This window comes from Callorhinus ursinus, unplaced genomic scaffold, assembly GCF_003265705.2.
Source record: "Callorhinus ursinus isolate GAN/ISIS: 27379988/994484 unplaced genomic scaffold, GSC_fseal_2.0 scaffold19, whole genome shotgun sequence".
In the NCBI taxonomy this organism is placed as follows: Eukaryota; Metazoa; Chordata; class Mammalia; order Carnivora; family Otariidae; genus Callorhinus; species Callorhinus ursinus.
This window is the reverse complement of record NW_027397081.1, coordinates 6,173,544-6,194,776: the sequence shown is the minus strand read 5'-3', so window position 1 is coordinate 6,194,776 and position 21,233 is coordinate 6,173,544. Positions and strand designations below refer to the sequence as shown.

Genomic DNA, 21,233 nt, shown 5'->3' with positions numbered 1-21,233 from the left:
AAGACTAAATGAGTTCTTGCATTTGTTCACTCAACAGATATTCGAGTGTTAGAAAGTAAATGGCTGAGCCACAACCTGCTCACTCCCTTAGGGAAGAGGCTCCTCTGGCTGAAAATGAAAAAGTGACCTAGTCAAATCTCCTCATAAATATACGAATGACAGGCCTCCGGGGAAACAAACATGGCATACGCTAGCACATGAGCCCTCATCGATGAGATGCTAAGAACAGGATGTACCAGGTACGTTTAAAGCTGTGGATGCAGGGGATAGGTCTCTGTAGGCAGTGTGTAACTGGGTACACCAACGGCCCATCTGTGGAAGTGATAAACAGCACATACAGATTAGTGACTGTGAGGTCAACCTCAGCCAGAGCCTACCCTGAGGTGTCGAGAATGGCCCTGTGGAGCTATGGTGGAGGTCCCAGACCTCTTACTGCCTACAGATCCCTTACCATTCATTACCTCCCTTTATCCTTGAAACTAACAGGAAAGCTTGGTATTAGGCATGGGAGGCAGCTACTAAAATGGCTCCCAAAGATCTGGGCCTCCTTGCATTCACACCCTGTGACCCTCCCCACACTGACTAAGGCTGATCTGTGTAACCACTAGGATACACAGGTAAAATCAAGTTTGAGTTCCAAGTCTAGGTCACAAAAGACACTGTTGCTCCCACCTTACCCCGTCTTACTCTCTCACTTGCTCTCACTGATGAGGCCAGCTACTATGTTATAAATCACATGGAGGGACCTGTCAACAAGCAGGTGAATGAGCTTGGCACAGGATCCACCCCCAGTTGAGCCTTCAAGTACCATGTGACACCTTGACTACAGACTTGTAAAGACCCAGATGAGCAGCCAGGGGACCCAAATGAGCTGCACCTGGACTCCTGATCCACAGAAACCGGGAGATAATATATGGTTCTTGCTTTAAGCCACTACATTGTGGGTTGATTTGTTATACTGCAGTAGATTAATTAATTTAGGTAAGCTCTGATTCATGAGTCTGATGTGAGAGAGTAATTGTGTTATCTCAACTGTCTACTCTGCACCAAGCCCTGTTCTAAGCACTCGGGGTATGTCAATTAAATAGACATATGTCCTTGCCTTTATAGAGTTTACATTCTAGTGAAGAGAAAAGGAAACAATGTAATAAGGAAAAGCTCTAGTATATTTGAAGGTATTAAGTGCTATGGAAAAAAGAAAGTACAGAGTGAAGTGAGGAGGAGTGGTTGGCTCAGGTTAAGAAAGACAGCCATGGGGCTCCGTGCTGGAGGAAACACCATTCCAGCAAAAGAAACAGTAACATAAAGGGGCCATGAGGGGGAAAAACATGCATGAAGGAGAAAGAGCTCAACTAGTGTGGATCACAGGGACAGAGGGGAATAGAAAGTAAGGTTGGGCAGAGGCTAAATAAAATCAGGTCACTGGCTTTTATTCGGAGTGAAGAGGAAGCCATCAGAGGGCAGACATGATCTGACTTGTGTTTAAAAGGATCACTCTGACTGCTGTGTTGAGCACAGACAGCAGGACAGCAAGGGGGAAGCGCCTGGAGCTAACCGACTCCTGAAAAACATCAGCCCACTTATCCACTTCTGTAGCTATCCTGGCCCGTCTCTATCCCAGCTCAATGCTTCTTGATGCAAAATAAAGAACTCGTTTTGCCCTTTTAAAAAAAAACTTTAAATTCTAAATGGCAACTAGGCCAAGGCAGAAGGCCATGTAAAGAACCATTATGCACCTAGAAGCAGGCTGAAGACAGGATCTTCGTCAATCTAAGCTAAAGGAATTAAAGAAGCAAGAATTTTCACTAGCAGGGATTGCTCCCATCTCATACCTAAGATATTCAGGGTAACCTTCAGTAAATTAAGGCTCATGGAAATTGTCTTTTCCATTTTTATTACTTCAATTTACAAAAAAATTAAGGACACTTTTAAAAAATTATTTTTATTATCTATCCCATAAAGTACCAGTATTTTCCACAAACCATAAACTCTTCAAAGTTATCACGGCAGAAATTTTAACTACTTTGCATCTTCATCTTCACTGCTGTTGATCTAAACTCCTGTGGGGGAGTGTGCAATACAAAGAGCTGGCCTCTGCTGCCCCCTAGTGGAACCACATTCTGCTAGCCACATCACTCCCAAAGTCTGAGCTCAGGCAAGTAAGGCTCGCTGGAATACCACAAGAATTATTTTACGACAGGTGCACATACATAAACTCATTTTTTTTTTAAAGTAAGCTCTAGGCCCAACATGGGGCTTGAACTGACGAACTTGAGATCAAGAGTGGCATGCTCTAGCGACTGAGCCAGCCAGGCACTGACTCTCACCTTTTATATTTAAACTCCCAATGGTTATATATGAACAGTTATATATAACTCACATCTTCCGTCCACAGACCTCTATTGCCCAAATAAAAGCATTTAAAAAAAACGAGTGGGGTGAGTGGGGTGGCTCAGTCGGTTAAGCATCCAACACTTGATCTCAGCTCAGGTCTTACCTCAGGGTTGTGAGTTTAAGTGTTGCACACTGGGAGGAGCCTACTTTAAAAAAAATTAATTAAAAACATTTTTAAAAAGGGGGGAGTATCTGATATATGCCTACTTTCCATTCCCAATTACGACCCAGCAACTGCACTACTTGGTACTTACCCCAAAGATACAAATGTAGTGTTCTGAAGGGGCACGGGCACCCCAATGTTTATAGCAGCAATGTCCACAATAGCCAAACTATGGAAAGAGCCAAGATGTCCATCAACAGATGAATGGATAAAGAAAATGTGGTGTGTGTGTGTGTGTATGTGTATATATGTGTGTGTGTATGTATATATATACATGTATGTATATATATATATAAAGAAGATGTGTGTACACATACACACGCACACACACACACACTGGAATATTATGCAGCCATCAGAAAAATGAAATCTTGCCATTTGCAACGACGTGGATGGAACTGGAGGGTATTATGCTGAGCGAAATGAGTCAATCACAGAAAGGCAATTATCACATGATCTCACTAATATGTGGAATTTGAGAAACAAGGCAGAGGATCATAGGGGAAAGGAGGGAAAAATGAAACAAGACGAAACCAGAGAGGGAGACAAACCATAAGAGACTCTTAATCTCAGGAAACAAACTGAGGGTTGCTGGAGTGTTGGGGGGTGGGAGAGATAGGGTAGCTGGGTGATGGACATTGGGGAGGGTATGTGCTATGGTGAGTGCTGTGTATTGTGTAAGACTGACAAATCACAGACCTGTACCTCTGAAACAAATATTATATGTTAATAAAAAAAGACTATCATTTTTAAGTACAATGTATCACAGAATACAGCTTGATAAAATTATATTCATATTCCTTGCCTCACCTGTCTCTAAATGAGATCATTTTGTTAAAAGGGGTGTGGATGGTTAAGGAAAAAAGACAAAACTTTTCTCAATACTAAGGATCAAGAGAATTTTATGTGAATTAATTAAAACAAAGTACCTCAAGACAAGTACCGGAATCACTATTTTCACTCAGCTAAAACACAGTAAGGAAAAAAAGATTCCTCAGACTTTAGCTATTTTGCCACAAAGCACTGAATTCATTTCTCTATATTCATATATTACAGCTCACTTCCACAAGTAAACACTATCTGGCAACCCAGTTTTAATTTTGGCATAAACACAGGATTTTAATTAATTTCAAATTCTAATTTAGCCTTATTTAATTCAATTATCCAGTCTCATGGCCCATGAAACTTTCTAATTATCTGTAAGCCCATTAATGGCAACTTTTAAACTGCAATTTCGCTTTTTTATTAAACTGCCCAAGAAAAAATAAGCACTGCATGTCCTAAACACTTCCACTGTCTACTCATCTAAGAGTCGATTCAAACATTTTTAATTGGTTACAAGGGATCAAACACACTTGTGCTTTAAAAATTAATGGCATTAGAAATTACAATAGTTCTTCAAATTAGTATTTTCTCTTCAAACACAATCGTGATGTTTCTGTAGCTACTCTTCATCGCCAGTCATTAGGACCAATTTAATGTTCACCCTGGTATGTTCGACTATGTAAGATTTTCAACAACCTCTCTGGGAAACAAAAACCCTGAAATAATCCTCTTCGGTGAACTGTTTTCTGATGCAATGATATGTCCAATCATCTTCATACAGGAAGAATCACTGGTGTTCTATAGAGTGGCTCAGTCAGTTAAGCATCTGCCTTCGGCTCAGGTCATAATCTCCAGGTCCTGGGATCGAGCCCCACGTCAGGCTCCCTGCTCAGCACGGAGCCTGCTTCTCCCTCTGCCCCTCCCCCTGCTTGTGCACTCTCGTGCTCTCTCTCTCTGACAAATAAATCAAATCAAATAAATAAATAAAAGCGTTCTATAAAGAAATCCATTTGGGTGCCTGGGTGGCTCAGTTGGTTAGGCGACTGCCTTCGGCTCAGGTCATGATCCTGGAGTTCTGGGATCGAGTCCCTCATCGGGCTCCCTACTCAGCGGGAAGTCTGCTTCTCCCTCTGACCCTCCCCCTCTCATGTGCTCTCTCTCTCTCATTCTCTCAAATAAAATAAATAAAATCTTTAAAAAAAAAAAAAGAAATCCATTTGCCCTGTCTATATCAACACCAAATGGCACAACTAACAAGCCTGTGTGCCCCTGGAGCAGTATGCTCATGAGAGGCCACATCCCACTTTATCTAAAACGCAAATGTGTACACGGATACATGTACAAATTCATATACGCTACACATTTACTGAAGAGCATGAAACAGTGGAGGAACATTCATTCCACCAACCACTACTTATAAGCCACTTCTGAGTCTCTCACTGTGAAAGATAACCCAAACATGTACTCAGACGAAGATCACTGATACCCCACCCACCTACCTATAAAATGGAAAACAAGACCTCTGTTCTACCCAGGTCCGATTTCCTTAGACTCCATGAGAAACCAAAATGTCACCAGTCTACAGGCAAGTCTGTCTGAAGATACAATGACGCCATATACAGAACCCACTTCTAACTCCACTGCTTGTTCAAATTATATTGTTAATTGCAATACAAAACTTTTGACCCCGAAGTACATAAATCCTATTTTTAAATAGCTTTATTTTTCACTATTCTCTCCCTTCATGCTGGACAAAAGAAATGTGCTGGAGTACATTTTGATTATAGCCCATGTTTAATGGCCCACAAGGTAAATGTGAATCAAGCATCAAACATGTTATGAAGATTAAAAATGAACAAAAGGAGAGCTCTACTTGTTCTCAGGCTACAGAAAGACATGAAAAACCTTCACATCAGTCAAAACATACAACGAAATTCACCAAATACGACAAAAAAAAAATTTTTTTTTCTTCAAAGCCATCCAGAAACTATGGATTCAAAGAAATTTAAAATAACTACATATTAAAGATATTTACTAGGTAAACAAGGGATAGGGGCCACTTAGGGCCACTTGCTGGAAGGGACACAGAGCAAGCAGAAGAGCAAGCCTCCTGGAGAATGACACATATTGCTTGGAAGATTGTTTATATCTTGGGTCTAAAGATCCTGCCATCCCTGGGAAACCATTCAGCTCAAGTTGTGACTTAAAAATTGGAAGTAACTGTTGGACCAGGTAGACCAACAGGTGGTGTCTCTTCCATCATCGAGTATCAATGTCTCACTGACAGCCATGTTATAAATAACTCATCCAGTTTCGATGAGAAAGTAAATGCTACAAGGTAAATCCAAAGAAATAGTCCGTCTGTGGCTAACCATAATTATTCATAACGCTACTAGGATTATTTAGATTGTTTCCAATTCTTAACCATTACAAAGGTCAATAAGATGAATAGCTTTACTGAAACTTTACCCGTTTTATTAAGATCAGTGTTTCAATGTGGAATGTGAGGCATGAGGAGGAACTCTAAGGCTTCAATAAATATTACCAAATGCTCTCCGGAAAGATGCTAACCAGTTACCATTCTATCAACAGCATACATCTCCCAAATGCAATAGCAAAGAACTGAGTCAGCACACCTACCTGGCAGTTCTACCTGCTCTGTGAATATATGTGTTGGCATCCTCTGGACAATCAAACTGAAGAACCCAATTCACAGCTGGGAAATCTGTACAGAAGAAATGTCAAGTTAGGAAATCAGTTTCAAGATCTACCCTGCTGTACTATTTTTATTTTTTTTTTAAGATTTTATTTATTTATTTGAGAGAGAGAAAGAATGAGCAGGGGGAGGGGCAGAGAGAGAGGGAGAAGCGGACGCCCTGCTGAGCAGGGAGCCAGATGCGGGCTCCATTATAGGACCCTGGGATCATGACACGAGCTGTAGGCAGATGCTTAACCTACTGAAGCACCCAGGTGATCCAATCTTTTTATTTTACAGTATCACTTGCCAGGGCTTTCCATCACATCAAACTCATCTGTGAACTTTATTAAAAATAAAATTAATTGCATGAACCAAGAGATAATAAACAATTCTCCGTTGACAAATAGTGTTTGAATATGAAGATTATTTTGTATCTGACACAGAAGAGATTGCTTTGTGTCAGACAAATAATGAAATACCCTGATATTTAATAACCTAAAAGAACCCACTTCTCATGGGCTCCTGGTGAACTACAAAACTTGCTCTTCCCATCCCCATTCAAATTAATGATGTCTTTCTAAGTCCCTTTTCTCATTTCTCAGCAATAATTATTCCATACACATATTTGCCTACAAAAGTTTTCATTCATTTCCAGACACCCTGTTCTCAATTCCTTAAAAGCGCTACCTTTAATCATCTGTGGATTTTGCTATGAGGATTTCAAATCAATTTCTGTAACAGAGAAAAGGGCTGAACACTAAAACAAAACAAAACAAAACAAAAAACAATGATGGGGGATGCAGAAGAGGAATGACAGAGAGGTAACAAAAGGAAATCTTTGGTAATTTTTCTAAATTTGGTAACAATTTAGTACAGTGTAAAAGGTATCACTTCAAAATATAAAACTAAATACCAAAAAAAGACTAACAGAAATTTAAGGAGTTGCTTCTGAAGAGCAAGGATGTGTAGAGCCTACTAGGGCTCCTAGCTTATTTTTACCCATGTGCATGTGATAATTCATTTTAAAAAAGAGAAAGAATTTAAAAAGTTTTAAAAGGGTACTAGTATATTCTAAAGAAATTCTAGGATGCTTACTTAAGAATAGAGCTTCAGAATATTCATTGCACATTTTTAGAATAAAAAGACTGAAACTTCAATGTTCATTACTCCAGGAATGGGTAAATTCATACCATGAGACACTCTCCAAAACACACTGGATATTTATATGTCAACATGGAAAGACCTGGGGCGCCTGGCTGGCTCAGTAAGTAAAACATGTGACTCTTGATCTTGGGATTGTGATCCATCCACGGTGGATGCAGAGATTACTTAAAAATAAAATCTTAAAAAAAAAAAAGAAATGGGAAGACTTCAAAAGCAAGTCCTACACTACCCTATATAACATTATTTATGTAAACTTTTTATATACCCAATACTTTATATATCACTTATGAATATGTTCATATAAACTTTTTAAAATAAGCTAGAACAGAGGTTTTTGACATTTTTGTACTATAACTGAAGCCTATGAACCCCTTCTCAGAATGTTTTTATGCCCATAAAGTAAAACATATAGGAAAGAGTTATAAGCTTTTTTATTTTTTACTGAAATTTTTGATATAGTATGTATATGCTTGTTTACTAACACATTAGACAACGCAGTTGTGTGTCTAATAACTACCATAATATCAAAGTGGGACTGAGTATAAACAATATATGAAAATAACTGCAAAAACTGTAAAGTTATTTCAACCTAGAATTCTATTCCCATCCCAACTATCATTCAAGAAGAGGACACGCCACATAACGACTCAAATTTACCTCCAGTGAGCCCTTCCTGAAGAAACTATTAGAGAATGAGATTTATTTTTTTAGATTTTATTTTTAAGCAATCTCTACACCCAGTGTGCGACACAAACCCACAACCCCAAGACCAAGAGTCACATGCTCCACCAACTGAGCCAGCCAGGCACCCCTAGAGAATGAGACTGTAATTTTTTTAAAATAAAATGAGAAAATAAATCAAGAAAGAGAAAGAGATCTGGATAGATGTGTCCCAGGATGACAAATGTGCATGAACTTTGTGGAGCAGCCAGTCCAGGTAAGAGCTGGAGACAGAGGCCGCAAGAGGGTCTCAAGGAAGAGGGAAACAGACTGCATTTGAACCGTTAGAAAAGTAAGCACGGGACATCTGCTAGGACAGTTGAGAAAAACCAGAACTGGGACCACAAACTAAGCAAATCTTAACTATTAACTTAAAAACACAAAAGTAAAAGATCGGAGACAACTGGTACACCATTTCCCTCAGCAGAAAATTACATAGCCCAAACAAGGTAAATACAAAATGCTGATTTTACCAGAAGTCTTGGTATAAGGATATAGGCTAGAGGTTTAAAAATACACATACTTGGCTACAGCCTCCAGTCACATAAGAATGAATTGATATGTCTGAAATACACTTTAAAATACTCCAAGACAAAGGAGACGGGAAGAAAAAGGGGATCATGAAAAAGATCATCACTAAAGCTGGGTAGTATCTATGAGGGTACACTGGACGTATTCTTTGTGTGTGTTTAAAATCTGCCACAGTCAGTAACATAAAGTAAATGAAAGTTTTAAATTACCACCTATTTATTCTCATGTTATATATTCATATCTCTACTTCCTATAATTACCTCCATACCCCATCCCGCCACCACAAAGCCATCAGCCGTAAAATAGTATCAGTGGCTTCTTGAAAGCTTACATACATTAAGCATGTTTTTAAAATAAAAACATTTGGTGAAAAAATGGACTTCAAATTTTCTTGTTAAGTTGTAATATTTTATCAAGTTTCCAATTTTCAAAGAAACGAGTAGTTTTTCCTATCTTTAAACCTTTAATCCTCCTCTGATTTTGTGGGCTCCTCAGGATTCTAGGATTATTTTCATAAACAACAAGCACAAAAGATGAAGATATGACCAAAATTTTCAGTGATATAGCCTTAATTCAATTTACTTGTTTTTCTAAGAGAAGAAGGACCAATTATTTGAGTGAAACTATGAATTCCCAAATCCATCCATTTATAAGCAAATTCGATCACCCACGATCCCAGAATATTTTCTGCTACGCCCTTACCCAGCCCCCTGGCAGCAATATCAGTAGCAAAGAGCACGGCGGCTCTCTTGCGGACAAAGTCGTTGTAGACTTCCATCCTTCTCATCTGCTGCTGGCGGCCGTGCAGGGCAAGGATAGAGATGCCAGGACGTAGCCGACAGAACACTCGGTACAGATACTGAACCTAGGCATGAACAGAAAAAGGAGTTTGGTACTTCGGGACAGCAGCAGCACAGCAAGCCATATTATGAGATGAACAGCAAAAATGCTTTAAGGAGCACAAGTTTCACCAATTAATAAATGTGGAGCAGAAAGGGAAATGCAGTCTAGAGTTGAGGTCTTCAAGCACTTTTTGCTCACATTATTTCCTATGAGGATCTTCTTAAAAATAGGCTCCCCTTACATTTTCAACTTGATAGCTGACATTTTTCCAAATGTATTTCGTTGCAAAAACTGTAATTTCTGATATAAATGCTGAGAATTTAAAATAAACTTCTTATACATGTATCCAATAGATTCTAAGTAGCAGAGCAATCTGATACTCACAATCATTTTTTTTTAATTTGCTAAGTGAGATCTTTTTTTTAAGATTTTATTTATTTATTCATGAGAGACAGAGAGAGAGAGAGAGGCAGAGGGAGAAGCAGGCTCCCAAGGAGCAGGGAGCTCAATGCGGGACTCAATCCCAGGACCCTGGGATCATGACGGGAGCCGAAGGCAGACGCTTAACCATCTGAGCCACCCAGGCGCCCCACAATCATTTTTAAAATAGGTAAAAATAATGAAGGCCATGCCTGTATGAAAGAAGGCCTCTCAACTTTGCTGTGAACCTAAAACCGCTACAAAAAAAGTAAGCCCTTGAGAAATAATTAAAGACAAAATAAACTCAAGAGAAAGAAATTTTGCCTCCTTGAACTCTTAGGTCAATTTTCTGACCCCACAGAATTTTATCTTAATAGTTTTATGCTTCAAAGTCTTTTGATAATCTTATCAATATTTACAACTTTCTACAACAAAACAATGAATATCAGTTTTAATTTCTAATTTCCAGTGGCCATAAAGCTATTAAAAATTCTCAGACTAAGCTATTACTTCATTAGTACAGAACTGACCAGAACAAGAACTGTTAGAATTTGATAATAAGCAAAACAAAGGAGGCGCCTGGGGGGCTCAGTTCGTTAAGCGTCTGCCTTTGGCTCAGGTCATGATCTCAGGGTCATGGGATCAAGCCCCACGTTGGACTCCCTGCTCAGTGGGGAGTCTGCTTCTCCCTCTCCTTCTGCCCCCCCAACTCCCGTGTGTGCTCTAAATAAATTTTTGTTTTAAAAAAAGGGCAAAACAAAAAGAATAAACATAATGATTTTGTATACAACATTGGATGTTATAAAATCTCTTCTTATACAGAAGTAAATGGAGCTGATTGTTAGCTTTATTTCTCTTTAGTTTACATATTAATAAATGAATACTACTAATTGGTAGACTGAGGCAGAGTACCTCATTATTTTATTCCTATTTTCTCTTTCTAATATGCATGTTAAGAAAAATCTCTTCACAAAAATACAGAAAATATACTGGAAGGAACCATGGTGCACTGCTGGTAGGAATGCAAACTGGTGCAGCCATTATGGAAAATAGTATGACAGTTCCTCAAAAAATTAAAAATAGTACTATATGATCCAGCAATTCCACTACTGGCTCTTTACCCAAAGTAAACAAAAATACTAATTCAAAAAGATATATGCACCCCTATGTTTACTGCAGCATTGTTTACAATAGCCAAGACAGGGAAGCTAACAGCGTCCATGCAGAGATGAATGGATAAAGAACAAGTGATACATATATAATGGAATATAACTCAGCCATAAAAAAGAATGAAACCTTACCATTTACAATAACATGGATCTAGAAGGTATAATGCTAAGTGAAATAAGTCAGAGAAAGACAAATACCATATGATTTCACTCACATGTGGAATTTAAGAAAACAAGTGAACAAAGGCAAAAACAAAAAAAAAAACAGATGCTTTAAATATAGAGAACTAGTGGTTGCCAGAGGGAAGGTGGGTGAAGCAGGTGAAAGGGATTAAGTACACTTATCACGGTGAGCACTGAATAATGTATAGAATTACTGAACGACCTATTACACACCTGAAACTAATGTAACACTATATGTAAAATTATACTGGAATTTTAAAAATAAGTTTAAAAAAAAGAAAATGTACTGGAAATAACCTTAACTCTTTGAACTCCTATATTTCAAAATGATGATAAATAAAATTTCTAGTAATCCATCAGCTAATAAGTCCATTAAGTCTCCCTACAAATTGTGTTAAAAGAATGGTAAGCCAACTGAACTGCAAAACACTTGTTACCTTGTCCTTAGAGCCATTCACTTTCTCAAGAGCAATGCCTCTGGTGCCAGGAAGATTCTCAGGTCCTGAGACAATGCACCAGTAAGATTACAGATGGACGGACTCATGCCTTTCTTTTGTGGTTTTAAAAGGGCTACCATAAAAATGGGAGAGAGGAGAGGTGACCCTGCAGATGACAGATGCACTTTCAGGCAAACCAAGCTCAAAAAAAGTGCATACGCAAAGCTAGGAAGTATGAACTGAGTCCATGAAAACTTTCTGCAGTTTGCATCTCCTGAATCAAAACTGACCTTGAATTCTTGCTCTTGAAAAAACTCGCTGAGGTAGATGATTTTCCAAGATCATTCTGGCTAGAATCTGTGATAACTACAGGAAAGAAAGTGTGGGAATGAAGAGACAAGCCACGACTAAGAGAAAGTTAAGCATGGCTTAGATTTAGCTACAGCATGAGGTGTGGTGAGAGGTGGTAGAGCTAATGAGAGTTATCAATATACTGACAATGAGATGAAGACAGGCAACAAATAAGGATTCAGTCATTTGAGATGGGGAAGAGATGGGAGGGAGTAGATCTTCAGGATATGAAATCTTAAATTGCTTTTCTTATTTTAAACTTGAGGTGCCCTCAAGACACTCAATGGAAATCTCTAGTATTCAAGTAGATACACAAATCTGGGGTTCAGGAGAGTGGTCAAGGCTTGAGATGTCGATGTGGCAGGTGTTAAAACATAGATGGCATTTAAAGCCATGGAAATGAAGAGGTTTCCTAAAAACAGTAAAGATAGAAAAAGGACAGAGTACAACAGACAGACCACTACTTATCTTTCCCATAAGCTGGAGGGAAACTTACTGGCATACTTACCATGCTAAGTATTCAAAAAGCTATAAATCTAGAATCTACCTGCTATATGCCAACAACTATATATCCTCAGGTAATCTGAAATATAGAGAGGAAAGTGACATAAAAATCACTCAAGGCCCCTTCTCTTTAAGGGAAGAGACTACGTTTTCTTATTTATCACTGAATCCTTTATTCACAGCAAATGGCTAGTATTAAACAAGTGTGTTAATTCAATTAAAAACATATATACTATAGGAGGATGGGGGAAATTGCTAATTATAACAAGGGGATCCGGAGTATCACAGAAGGACCTTCCAATGTAACATTTGAGCTTAGCCTTAAAGGACATTCAACACTCCCTCAGCATTAGTGTAAAGGAATGCAGGGAGGGCATTCCAGAGATCATCATGATCAAGGACATCAAAGCATGGAAATAAATGGCATATTCAGTTCAGGATTCATGGAGGGTAGGTGTCAGATTATAAAGACCTGTGGTTAGTCTAGCCATTCAATGATTTGTTCTACCAGTATTCACTGAGGGATACCACGCCTATTTATCATATTCCTCACCACATCTAGCACTGTATTTATTAGAACAGAAGAAATTGCTATTTATCTAACTGAAATCTGCTATTTTAAAAGGGATGATTCAACATGAATTACTTAATCATTTAGTACCTCTTTACAACTGGAGAAAAATACAATACTTTTCTTCTTCAGGTGGCTTCTCAAAAAGGAATATAACACACTTATTTTTTGGTGCAGCTCACAAACTATGTAGTTCTGTTCCAAAGTGGCAGGGGTGCTTATGGAAATAAGAGAAGGAAAAACGTTAAAAATATGCCATATTGGTTAGCTTTGAAATCCAGACCCCACGAAAAAAAAAAAAGAAAGGAAGAAAAGAAAAATATTAACAGCAGTATGCCTTTCCAACAAATTTCTCATACACATACATATACTGTGAAAGAAAACTTTTTAGAAATTAGAAATAGAATCAGATTATCACAATTTTGCAAATCCTAACGAAATAATGGATCTAAGAAATAATCATCACTGGCTGCCAAAACTTTAAGACTAAAAAGCTATCATTCCTGCCATAAAGGGGTTGTTTGTATCAGATTAATACTTTGGTGGCCTATAGCACTAACTCTAAAGGCTGGATTAAATATAAAACAAAAAACAGAAGGCATCAGACAGCAACCAAAGCAGCTAGTACTTGAAGTACTGAAAAAGAAAACCGACAAACCCTGAGGCAAGCCCCATATTAATTTCCACTTTTCCCTCAAAGCATCTGCTGATTTGCAAAACAGAGTAGAGCTGAGTAGCAACCTTAGGCCTAAATATGGTAGTCCAAGATCCTAGATAGAAGGAGCCACAAAACACTGAATCTTAAATTCTTCATACAATTTTCCCATGAGAAGTGTGACAACTCCTAAACTAAACACACACACACACACACACACACCAAAATGAGTGAAAACAAGCAAAAAACAACAACTGGGAAGCTCAGAGCTGAGCAGAGATCCTGGCAATCTCAAGGCTATGAAGTTCAGAGCCTGCCAGGACGGAAGGGCTCTGCTAAATACCCACACCTTTCAGCAGAGACCTCCAGAAGGGCAATTACCCCAGCCAGGACTCAAGGCAGAACAAACACAGAACAGAAACAGAACAGCCCCAGAGTCTGAAAGCCAGGGTAACCCAGATCAAGGTCATCTGTCCTTACAACATCTACCTGCCACCAAAAAAAAAAAAAAAAAAAAAACATGATTTCACTAAGAATTAAAGATAAGAAAATCTTAAACAATACACAATATCTTCAAAGGAACAAGAAAACTGTCAGCTGGGCGCCTGGGTGGCTAAGTCGGTTAAGTGACTGCCTTCGGCTCAGGTCATGATCCTGGGGTCCCAGGATCTCGCATCGGACTCCCTGCTCAGCGAGGAGCCCGTTTCTCCCCCTAACCCTACCCCCTCTCATGTACTCTCTCCCATTCTCACTCTCTCAAATAAATAAATAAACATGCCAAGGTATCCTTCAAAAATAAATAAAAAGGTTCTCAGAAAAGTCAAAACATTTTTCCACTAGTAAACCTGAACTAAAAATAAAAGGAAATTCTTTTGAGCACAAGAAATAAAAATATCATAAAGAATAACTATTTGGATAAATCTAAATAAATACTGATGTTTCAAAAAGTAGTAACAGCTTATGGAGTTTAAAACGTATGAAATTAATATACTTCACAATGAAGGCACAATGGAAAGGGGTAGAGACTTAAATAATATGGTAAGTTACAGATCAATGAACTAAATCCTCTAGTTGCAAAGCAATTATCATACCTGGTAACAGAACCATGTGTTGCTTACAAAGTCAAATCTAAAATATAAGGGCATATATAATGTAAAGCGTAAATGAACAGAGAATTCACCATGCAAACACCAACCAAGAGAAAGTTGCTATAGGGAGACTAATATCAAACTAGACTTCAAGGCAAAAAGTATTAGTACAGATAAAGAGCAACATTTCATTATGATTAATGATGCTAATATGAAATGTAATATTAAATTTGTATGTACCTAATAATATAAGCTCAGAATATCCATCTCAAATTTGAAATGGTTCCCAATTCACCAAAAAATTCAACTTATATTCACTGTAAAACACAGCAAGTTACAATGACCCAAACACAATTTTTTCTAAAAAAAAAAAAAAAAAAATTCATTAGAAGCACCATTTCACTACCATAGCAATATAAAGAAAACATACTGGTATACTTTTTCTAAGTACACTCTGATATACAACTTCAGTAAGACCTAACTTTTAAATTACTTTTCTGGTCCTTCATGATTTGAGAGCAGATATTCTATAATGTCTTAAAAATATTCTTGATTATGATTTTCCCCTGGTGTATTAACTGAATTAATGGCTGGAGAAGAAACTTCAATAATGACATGAGACAAAACTCACAACAGTATCTGCTTTTTGTAGCACTCTGGTGAACCAGAAATTAGAGAGTGCCACGGTCATTATCATACAGGCCACAGTTGTCAATTATGTCACTGAAGACATGGTTTCTGAAAGCCCCATCTTTTATAAGTGATGGAACTGCACTTCAATAATCATTTATGGGGGCGCCTGGGTGGCTCAGTCAGTTAAGTGTCTGATTCTTAGTTTTGGCTCAGGTCATGACCTCAGGGATCTCAGGGTCATGAGATCGAGCCCTGCATGACACACCACACACAGCACAGAGTCTGCTTGAGATTCTCTCCCTCTACCCCTCTCCCCACTCATGTGCAGGCCCTCTCTCCTCCTCTCTCTCAAATAAATAAAATCTTTTAAAAAATCATTTATGAAATACAGTATTTGCATTCAGTTTTTTCTAACTCTGATCTATAAATAATAACCCATTGTTATCTACAGAAATTGGAAACAGGGATACTATATACAATTACCTTAAATTATGCACAGTTTTAGAGACTACCTAATGATTGAAAAATTCATGCCTGGTAAAAACACTAGAGAATCTTGAAAACAGGCAGAAAGCAAACAGCAAAAAGAACAAAGAAAAAAATCTAAAGACCCAGACAATCTTTAGATTATTAATTGTACCAAGAATTTCTATAGCTATCTCAATACAACCTTACAAACAAGGACCACTGTCTCTACCACAGTAAGCTAAGGAGGAAACTACCTCAAGAATCTCTTCCTATGCCATTCCTGAATTCTTGATAACCAAAGGTACCAGTACTCAGACTCCTCAAAGTTCATCCATTAAGATCACTTAGAAGCGGGGCACCTGGGTGGCTCAGTCGTTAGGCGTCTGCCTTCGGCTCAGCTCATGATCCCAGGGTCCTGGGGTCGAGCCCCGCATCGGGCTCCCTGCTCAGCGGGAAGCCTGCTTCTCCCTCTCCCACTCCCCGTGCTTGTGTTCCTCCTCTCGCTTTGTATCTGTATGTCAAATAAAATAAAATCTTTAAAAAAAAAAAATCACCTAGAAGCATGGAGTCTGGCCTCCTCTAAGACCTTCTTTAATCTTAGACATCTAGTAGCTGAACAAAGTTAATGTGGGCCTCAAGGCCCATATCCTCAGTATTTAAAAACTTTCCAAGAGGATAACCCACCGTTTTCCCCAATCTATTTCTTTTTAGACTAACATTTCATAGGAAGAAATAGAAGATAGAAATAATGGTAGGGTTGAATCCATATAGAGATCTTCAACACAGATTCTACTTGTATCCACCAGAAAATATTTCTGCAAGTCAAGTATGTGAACAGTCTACAATGATTCATACCAAACATACATACACAAACTTCCACTTGTTGTATCAAAATACTCTTTAAAACCCATTTCCCCCAACCCACTTCCCACACAGCCACACAAACCCACTGCCCCTCAGTTTATGCAGGGGTAGTTATTAATAAATACCTGTTAACATCTTATAGAAGGGTATTTGTTCCCCAGACCACATTGTGAAAAAGACTGCACTAGAGTATTCCACATTTAAAGGTGCATCAAATATTTAAATAGTTTTAACTAACATATTTTACTATGCTTCCCATATCTCCTAACACATAAAATGATGTCTAATTTCCTAAAAAATAGTATTAATTTAAAATGTTGAATTCTTATACTAAAAAGAACATTGATTGTTTGGATTATATCAAATACAGCTTCAAATAGTACATACCTGTATTTTGCTTTTTCATGAACCCACACATACTCAGGGTTTTTCAAACTCAGGCGTGCAAGGTCCTTTACAGATTTGGTTTGCGTAGCTGAGAAAAGTAAAGTCTGCCGTTTCTTGGGAAGATTTTCAATAATAGCATTCATGGTATCAGCAAAGCCCATATCCAAGATTCTATCTGCTTCATCAAGAACTAAAAAGAGAAAATTCACAGTGAACTACAACATTTAAAATATACATTAGACTAAATCTAATCTAGTATCCTGGACTGGATCCTAGGAGAGAAAAGAAGGGCATTAGTGGAAAAACTGGTGAAATCCAAAAAAGGTCTGGAATTTATATAATGGACCAATGTTAATCTTCATTTTGACAAAAGTACCACAGTTGTGTAAGGTGTTACCCTAGGGGAAACTGGGGGAGGGGTATAAAGGAACTCCCTATACTATCACTGCAATTATAAATCTAGAATTATTGCAAAATAGTTGTTTAAAAAAAAAAAATACACCACATTAGGTAATATCACCAGAAGTGGATATAGCTTAAAAGATCAATTCTTAACAGTGTCAAATACTGAAGTGTCTAATTTTATATACAACTACTTATATTCTTCTGACCATTTTGTTCAAAATAAAAAAAAAATGTCTAGTTGTACTCTCTGGGTTCAGAACCCCTATGCCAAAAAATTGTTTCAGGTTATTTCTCAGATATTTTATTGAATAAATATTAAGACTAAAAATTTCTATCATTAAAATTTATGAGGTTTCTCTCCTAAATCTCAGATTGTTTCATTAGAAATTCATTAGACTCACCTAACATTTGGAGATTGGTAGCATGAAAACATATTGTTTCATCCATGTGTTGAAGAAGCCGACCCGGAGTGCAAACAAGTATATTTATGTTATTGATCCTCTCAGCTTCATGTTTCAGATCCTGAAAACAGTTGTTTCTTTTGATTACACAGACACATCACTGAGCAGCCTGTGTATCAAAACTATAAGAGCCATCTGCATGTGTCATTTCATCATAACAATGTAGATACGTTACAAAGAGACATGATTTCCCCTTCTATTTCTGCAGCACATCCAAATTTCTGGGCAAATAAAAGTCCTAAGTGAAGACCTAAAGAGCTCAGAGTACACTAAGATTCTTAATTATAGCCAGGATTCTGAGGCCAAGAAAAATTTCCTGTAAATGCTCCAAGTCTTCACTTGCCTTTACATCTGCCAGAACCGACTTACACTGGAAACACTGTCATTATTTAAGTCAGAACCCAGAGGCACTGGGGAGGCTCTCTGACACCATGAGCTCTCCACGTTCTAGAAGTTGTCTCCTTGAAACCAGAACCACAGAATGTTAGTCATTAAAGATGGGTGACAGGTATGTGAGGGTTTGTGATGCTACTCTTTCTTTGTGTATGTTTGCATATAAATTCAAGAATTCAAGTATCCACCTTCTAGAAGAGACTCTAGCACAAACAAGCATTCCAGATATACTAGCAGGAAGAGCAGATGTTGCCTAGCAGGTTCCACCATGAGCTAAAATCAGCATTCCTCACAACCATCTTCTACTCCAGAAAGCTGGAGTATCAGACAAAACTGACTTTAAAACAATGACTATAATAAAAGACAAAAAAAGAGTATTACATAATGATGAAGGGATCAACCCAAAAAGAGGATTTAACATTCGTAAATATTTATGCACCAAACATAGAAGCATGTAAACACAAAAAATATTAACAGACATAAAGGGAGAAACTGACAGCAATACACTAACAGTAGGGGACTTTAATACCCCACCTCCATCAATGGATAGATCATCTTGACAGAAAATCAATGAGGAAACATTGGACTTAAACAGTACATTAGACCACATGAACTTAACAGGGATATACAAAACATTTCATCTAAAAATTGCAGAATACAGATACTTTTCAAGTGTAAATAGAACATTCTCCAAGACAGATCACATGTTAGGCCACAAAACCAGTCTCAAATTAAAGATTCAAAGCATATCAACCATCGTAGTGATACCGGCCTAACTCAAAAAATAAGAAAAATCCCAAAATAAACAATAACTTTACACTGACAGGAACAAGAAAAAGAAGAGATAAAGCCCAAAGTTATTAGAAGGAAGAACATAAAGATCAGAGGGGAAATAAATGAAATAGAGTCTCAAGGAACAACAGAAGGGGCGCCTGGGTGGCTCAGTAGGTTAAGCGTCTGCCTTTGGCTCAGGTCATGATCTCGGGGTCCTGGGATCGAGCCCCGTGTCAGGCTCCCCGCTCAGCAGGGAGTCGGCTTGTCGTTCCCCCTCTGTCCCCCCCATTCTTCCTCTCGTTCTCTCTCAAATAAATAAAATCTTAAAAAAAAAATAGAAAATATCAATAGAATGAAAGCTGGTTCTGTGAAAAGACATTTTAAAAACTGATAAACTGCTAACCATACTCATCAAGAAAAAAGAGAGAAAATCTCCCCAAAAAAATCACAAATGAAGTTATAACCCACACCACAGAAATACAAAGAACTATTTTTTTTATGATTTTATTTATTTATTTGACAGAGAGACAGCGAGAGCAGGAACACAAGCAGGGGTTGTGGGAGAGGGAGAAGCAGACTTCCTGCCGAGCAGGGAGCCCGATGCGGGCTCAATCCCAGGACCCTGGGATCAGGACCTGAGCCAAAGACAGACGCTTAACCGACTGAGCCACCCAGGCGCCCCAATACAAAGAATTATAAGTGACAACTAGAATTACATTACAACAAGCTGAAAAATCTAGATAACAATAAATTCCTAGAAACATACAACCTTCCGAGGCTCAATCACAAAGAAATAGACAATCCGAAAAGACTGATTACAAGTAATGAAATTCAATCAATAATTTTAACACTCCCAAAAAACAAAAGTCCAGGACCAGGCAGTTTCACAGGTGAGTTCTAACATTTAAAGAACAGTTAGTACCTATCTTCCTCAAACTGCTCCCAAAAATAGAAGAGGAAGGAACACACCCAAACTCATTTCACAGGACAAGCATTACCCAGATACCAAAACCAGACAGTAACACCACAAAAAAAAAAAAAGAAAGAAAACTATTAACCACGATCTCTGATAAACACAGATGCAAAAATCCTCAACAAAATATTAGCAAACCCAGACTTAATACAGTTCCTACCAAAATACCAACAGCATTTTTCACCGAACTGGAACAAATAATCCTAAAATTTGTATGGAACCACAAAGACCTTGAAAAGCCAACACAATCTTAAAAAAGAAAAACAAAACTGAAGGTATCACAATTCCAGATTTCAAGTACACTACAAAGTGGTAGTGATTAAAACAGTATGATACTGGCATAAAAATAGACACACATGTCAAAGGAATAATACCCAGAAATCAACCCACAACTATATAGTCAACTAATATTCGACAAAGTAGGAAAGACTATCCAATGGGAAAAAGTCAGCCTCTCCAAGAAGTAATATTGGGAAAACTAGGCAGCCACATCAGAAGAATTAAACTAGAGCACTTTGTTATACCATACACAAAAATAAACTCAAAATGGATTAGAGACCTAAATGTTGAGACCTGAAACCATAAAAATTATTTTTTTTTAAAGATTTTATTTATTTACTTGACAGAGAGACACAGCGAGAGAGGGAACACAAGCAGGGGGTGTGGGAGAGGGAGAAGCAGGCTTCCCGCTGAGCAGGGAGCCCGATGCGGGGCTCGATCCCAGGACCCTGGGATCATGACCTGAGCCGAAGGCAGAGGCTTAACCACTGAGCCACCCAGATACCCCAAAACCATAAAAATTCTTAAAGAGAGCACAGACATAATCTCTGACATCAGCCACAGCACCATTTTTCTAGATATGTCTGAGACAAGGGAAATATAAAAGCAAAATTAAACTACTGGGACTATAACAAAATAAAAAGTTTCTGCACAGCAAAGGAAACAAATCAACAAAACTAAAAGAAATCTACATAATGGGAGAAGATATTTGCAAATGACATATCTGACAAGGGTTAGTATCCAAAATATATAAAGAACTGATACAATTCAATACACAAAAAAATCCAATTAAAAAATGGGCAGAAGACTATCATTTTCCCAAAGAAGACATATGGATGGCCAACAGACACATGAAAAGAGGCTCAACATCACTCATCAC

General features: G+C 38.0%; 1 protein-coding gene across 2 annotated transcripts in view; it reads right to left on the bottom strand.

Annotated features, from left to right (window-relative positions):
• DDX10 (DEAD-box helicase 10) overlaps window positions 1–21,233 on the bottom strand; it is a 267,172-nt gene that overhangs the window by 231,733 nt on the left and 14,206 nt on the right. For both annotated transcript variants that reach the window (XM_025893722.2, XM_073903699.1), the window contains exons 5-9: window positions 17,875–17,995; window positions 17,069–17,258; window positions 13,064–13,190; window positions 9,198–9,360; window positions 6,023–6,107 (exon numbers count right to left, since the gene is read on the bottom strand). In XM_025893722.2, the coding sequence (XP_025749507.1) occupies window positions 6,023–6,107; window positions 9,198–9,360; window positions 13,064–13,190; window positions 17,069–17,258; window positions 17,875–17,995 (686 nt within the window). The remainder of the gene's footprint in view (window positions 1–6,022; window positions 6,108–9,197; window positions 9,361–13,063; window positions 13,191–17,068; window positions 17,259–17,874; window positions 17,996–21,233) is intronic.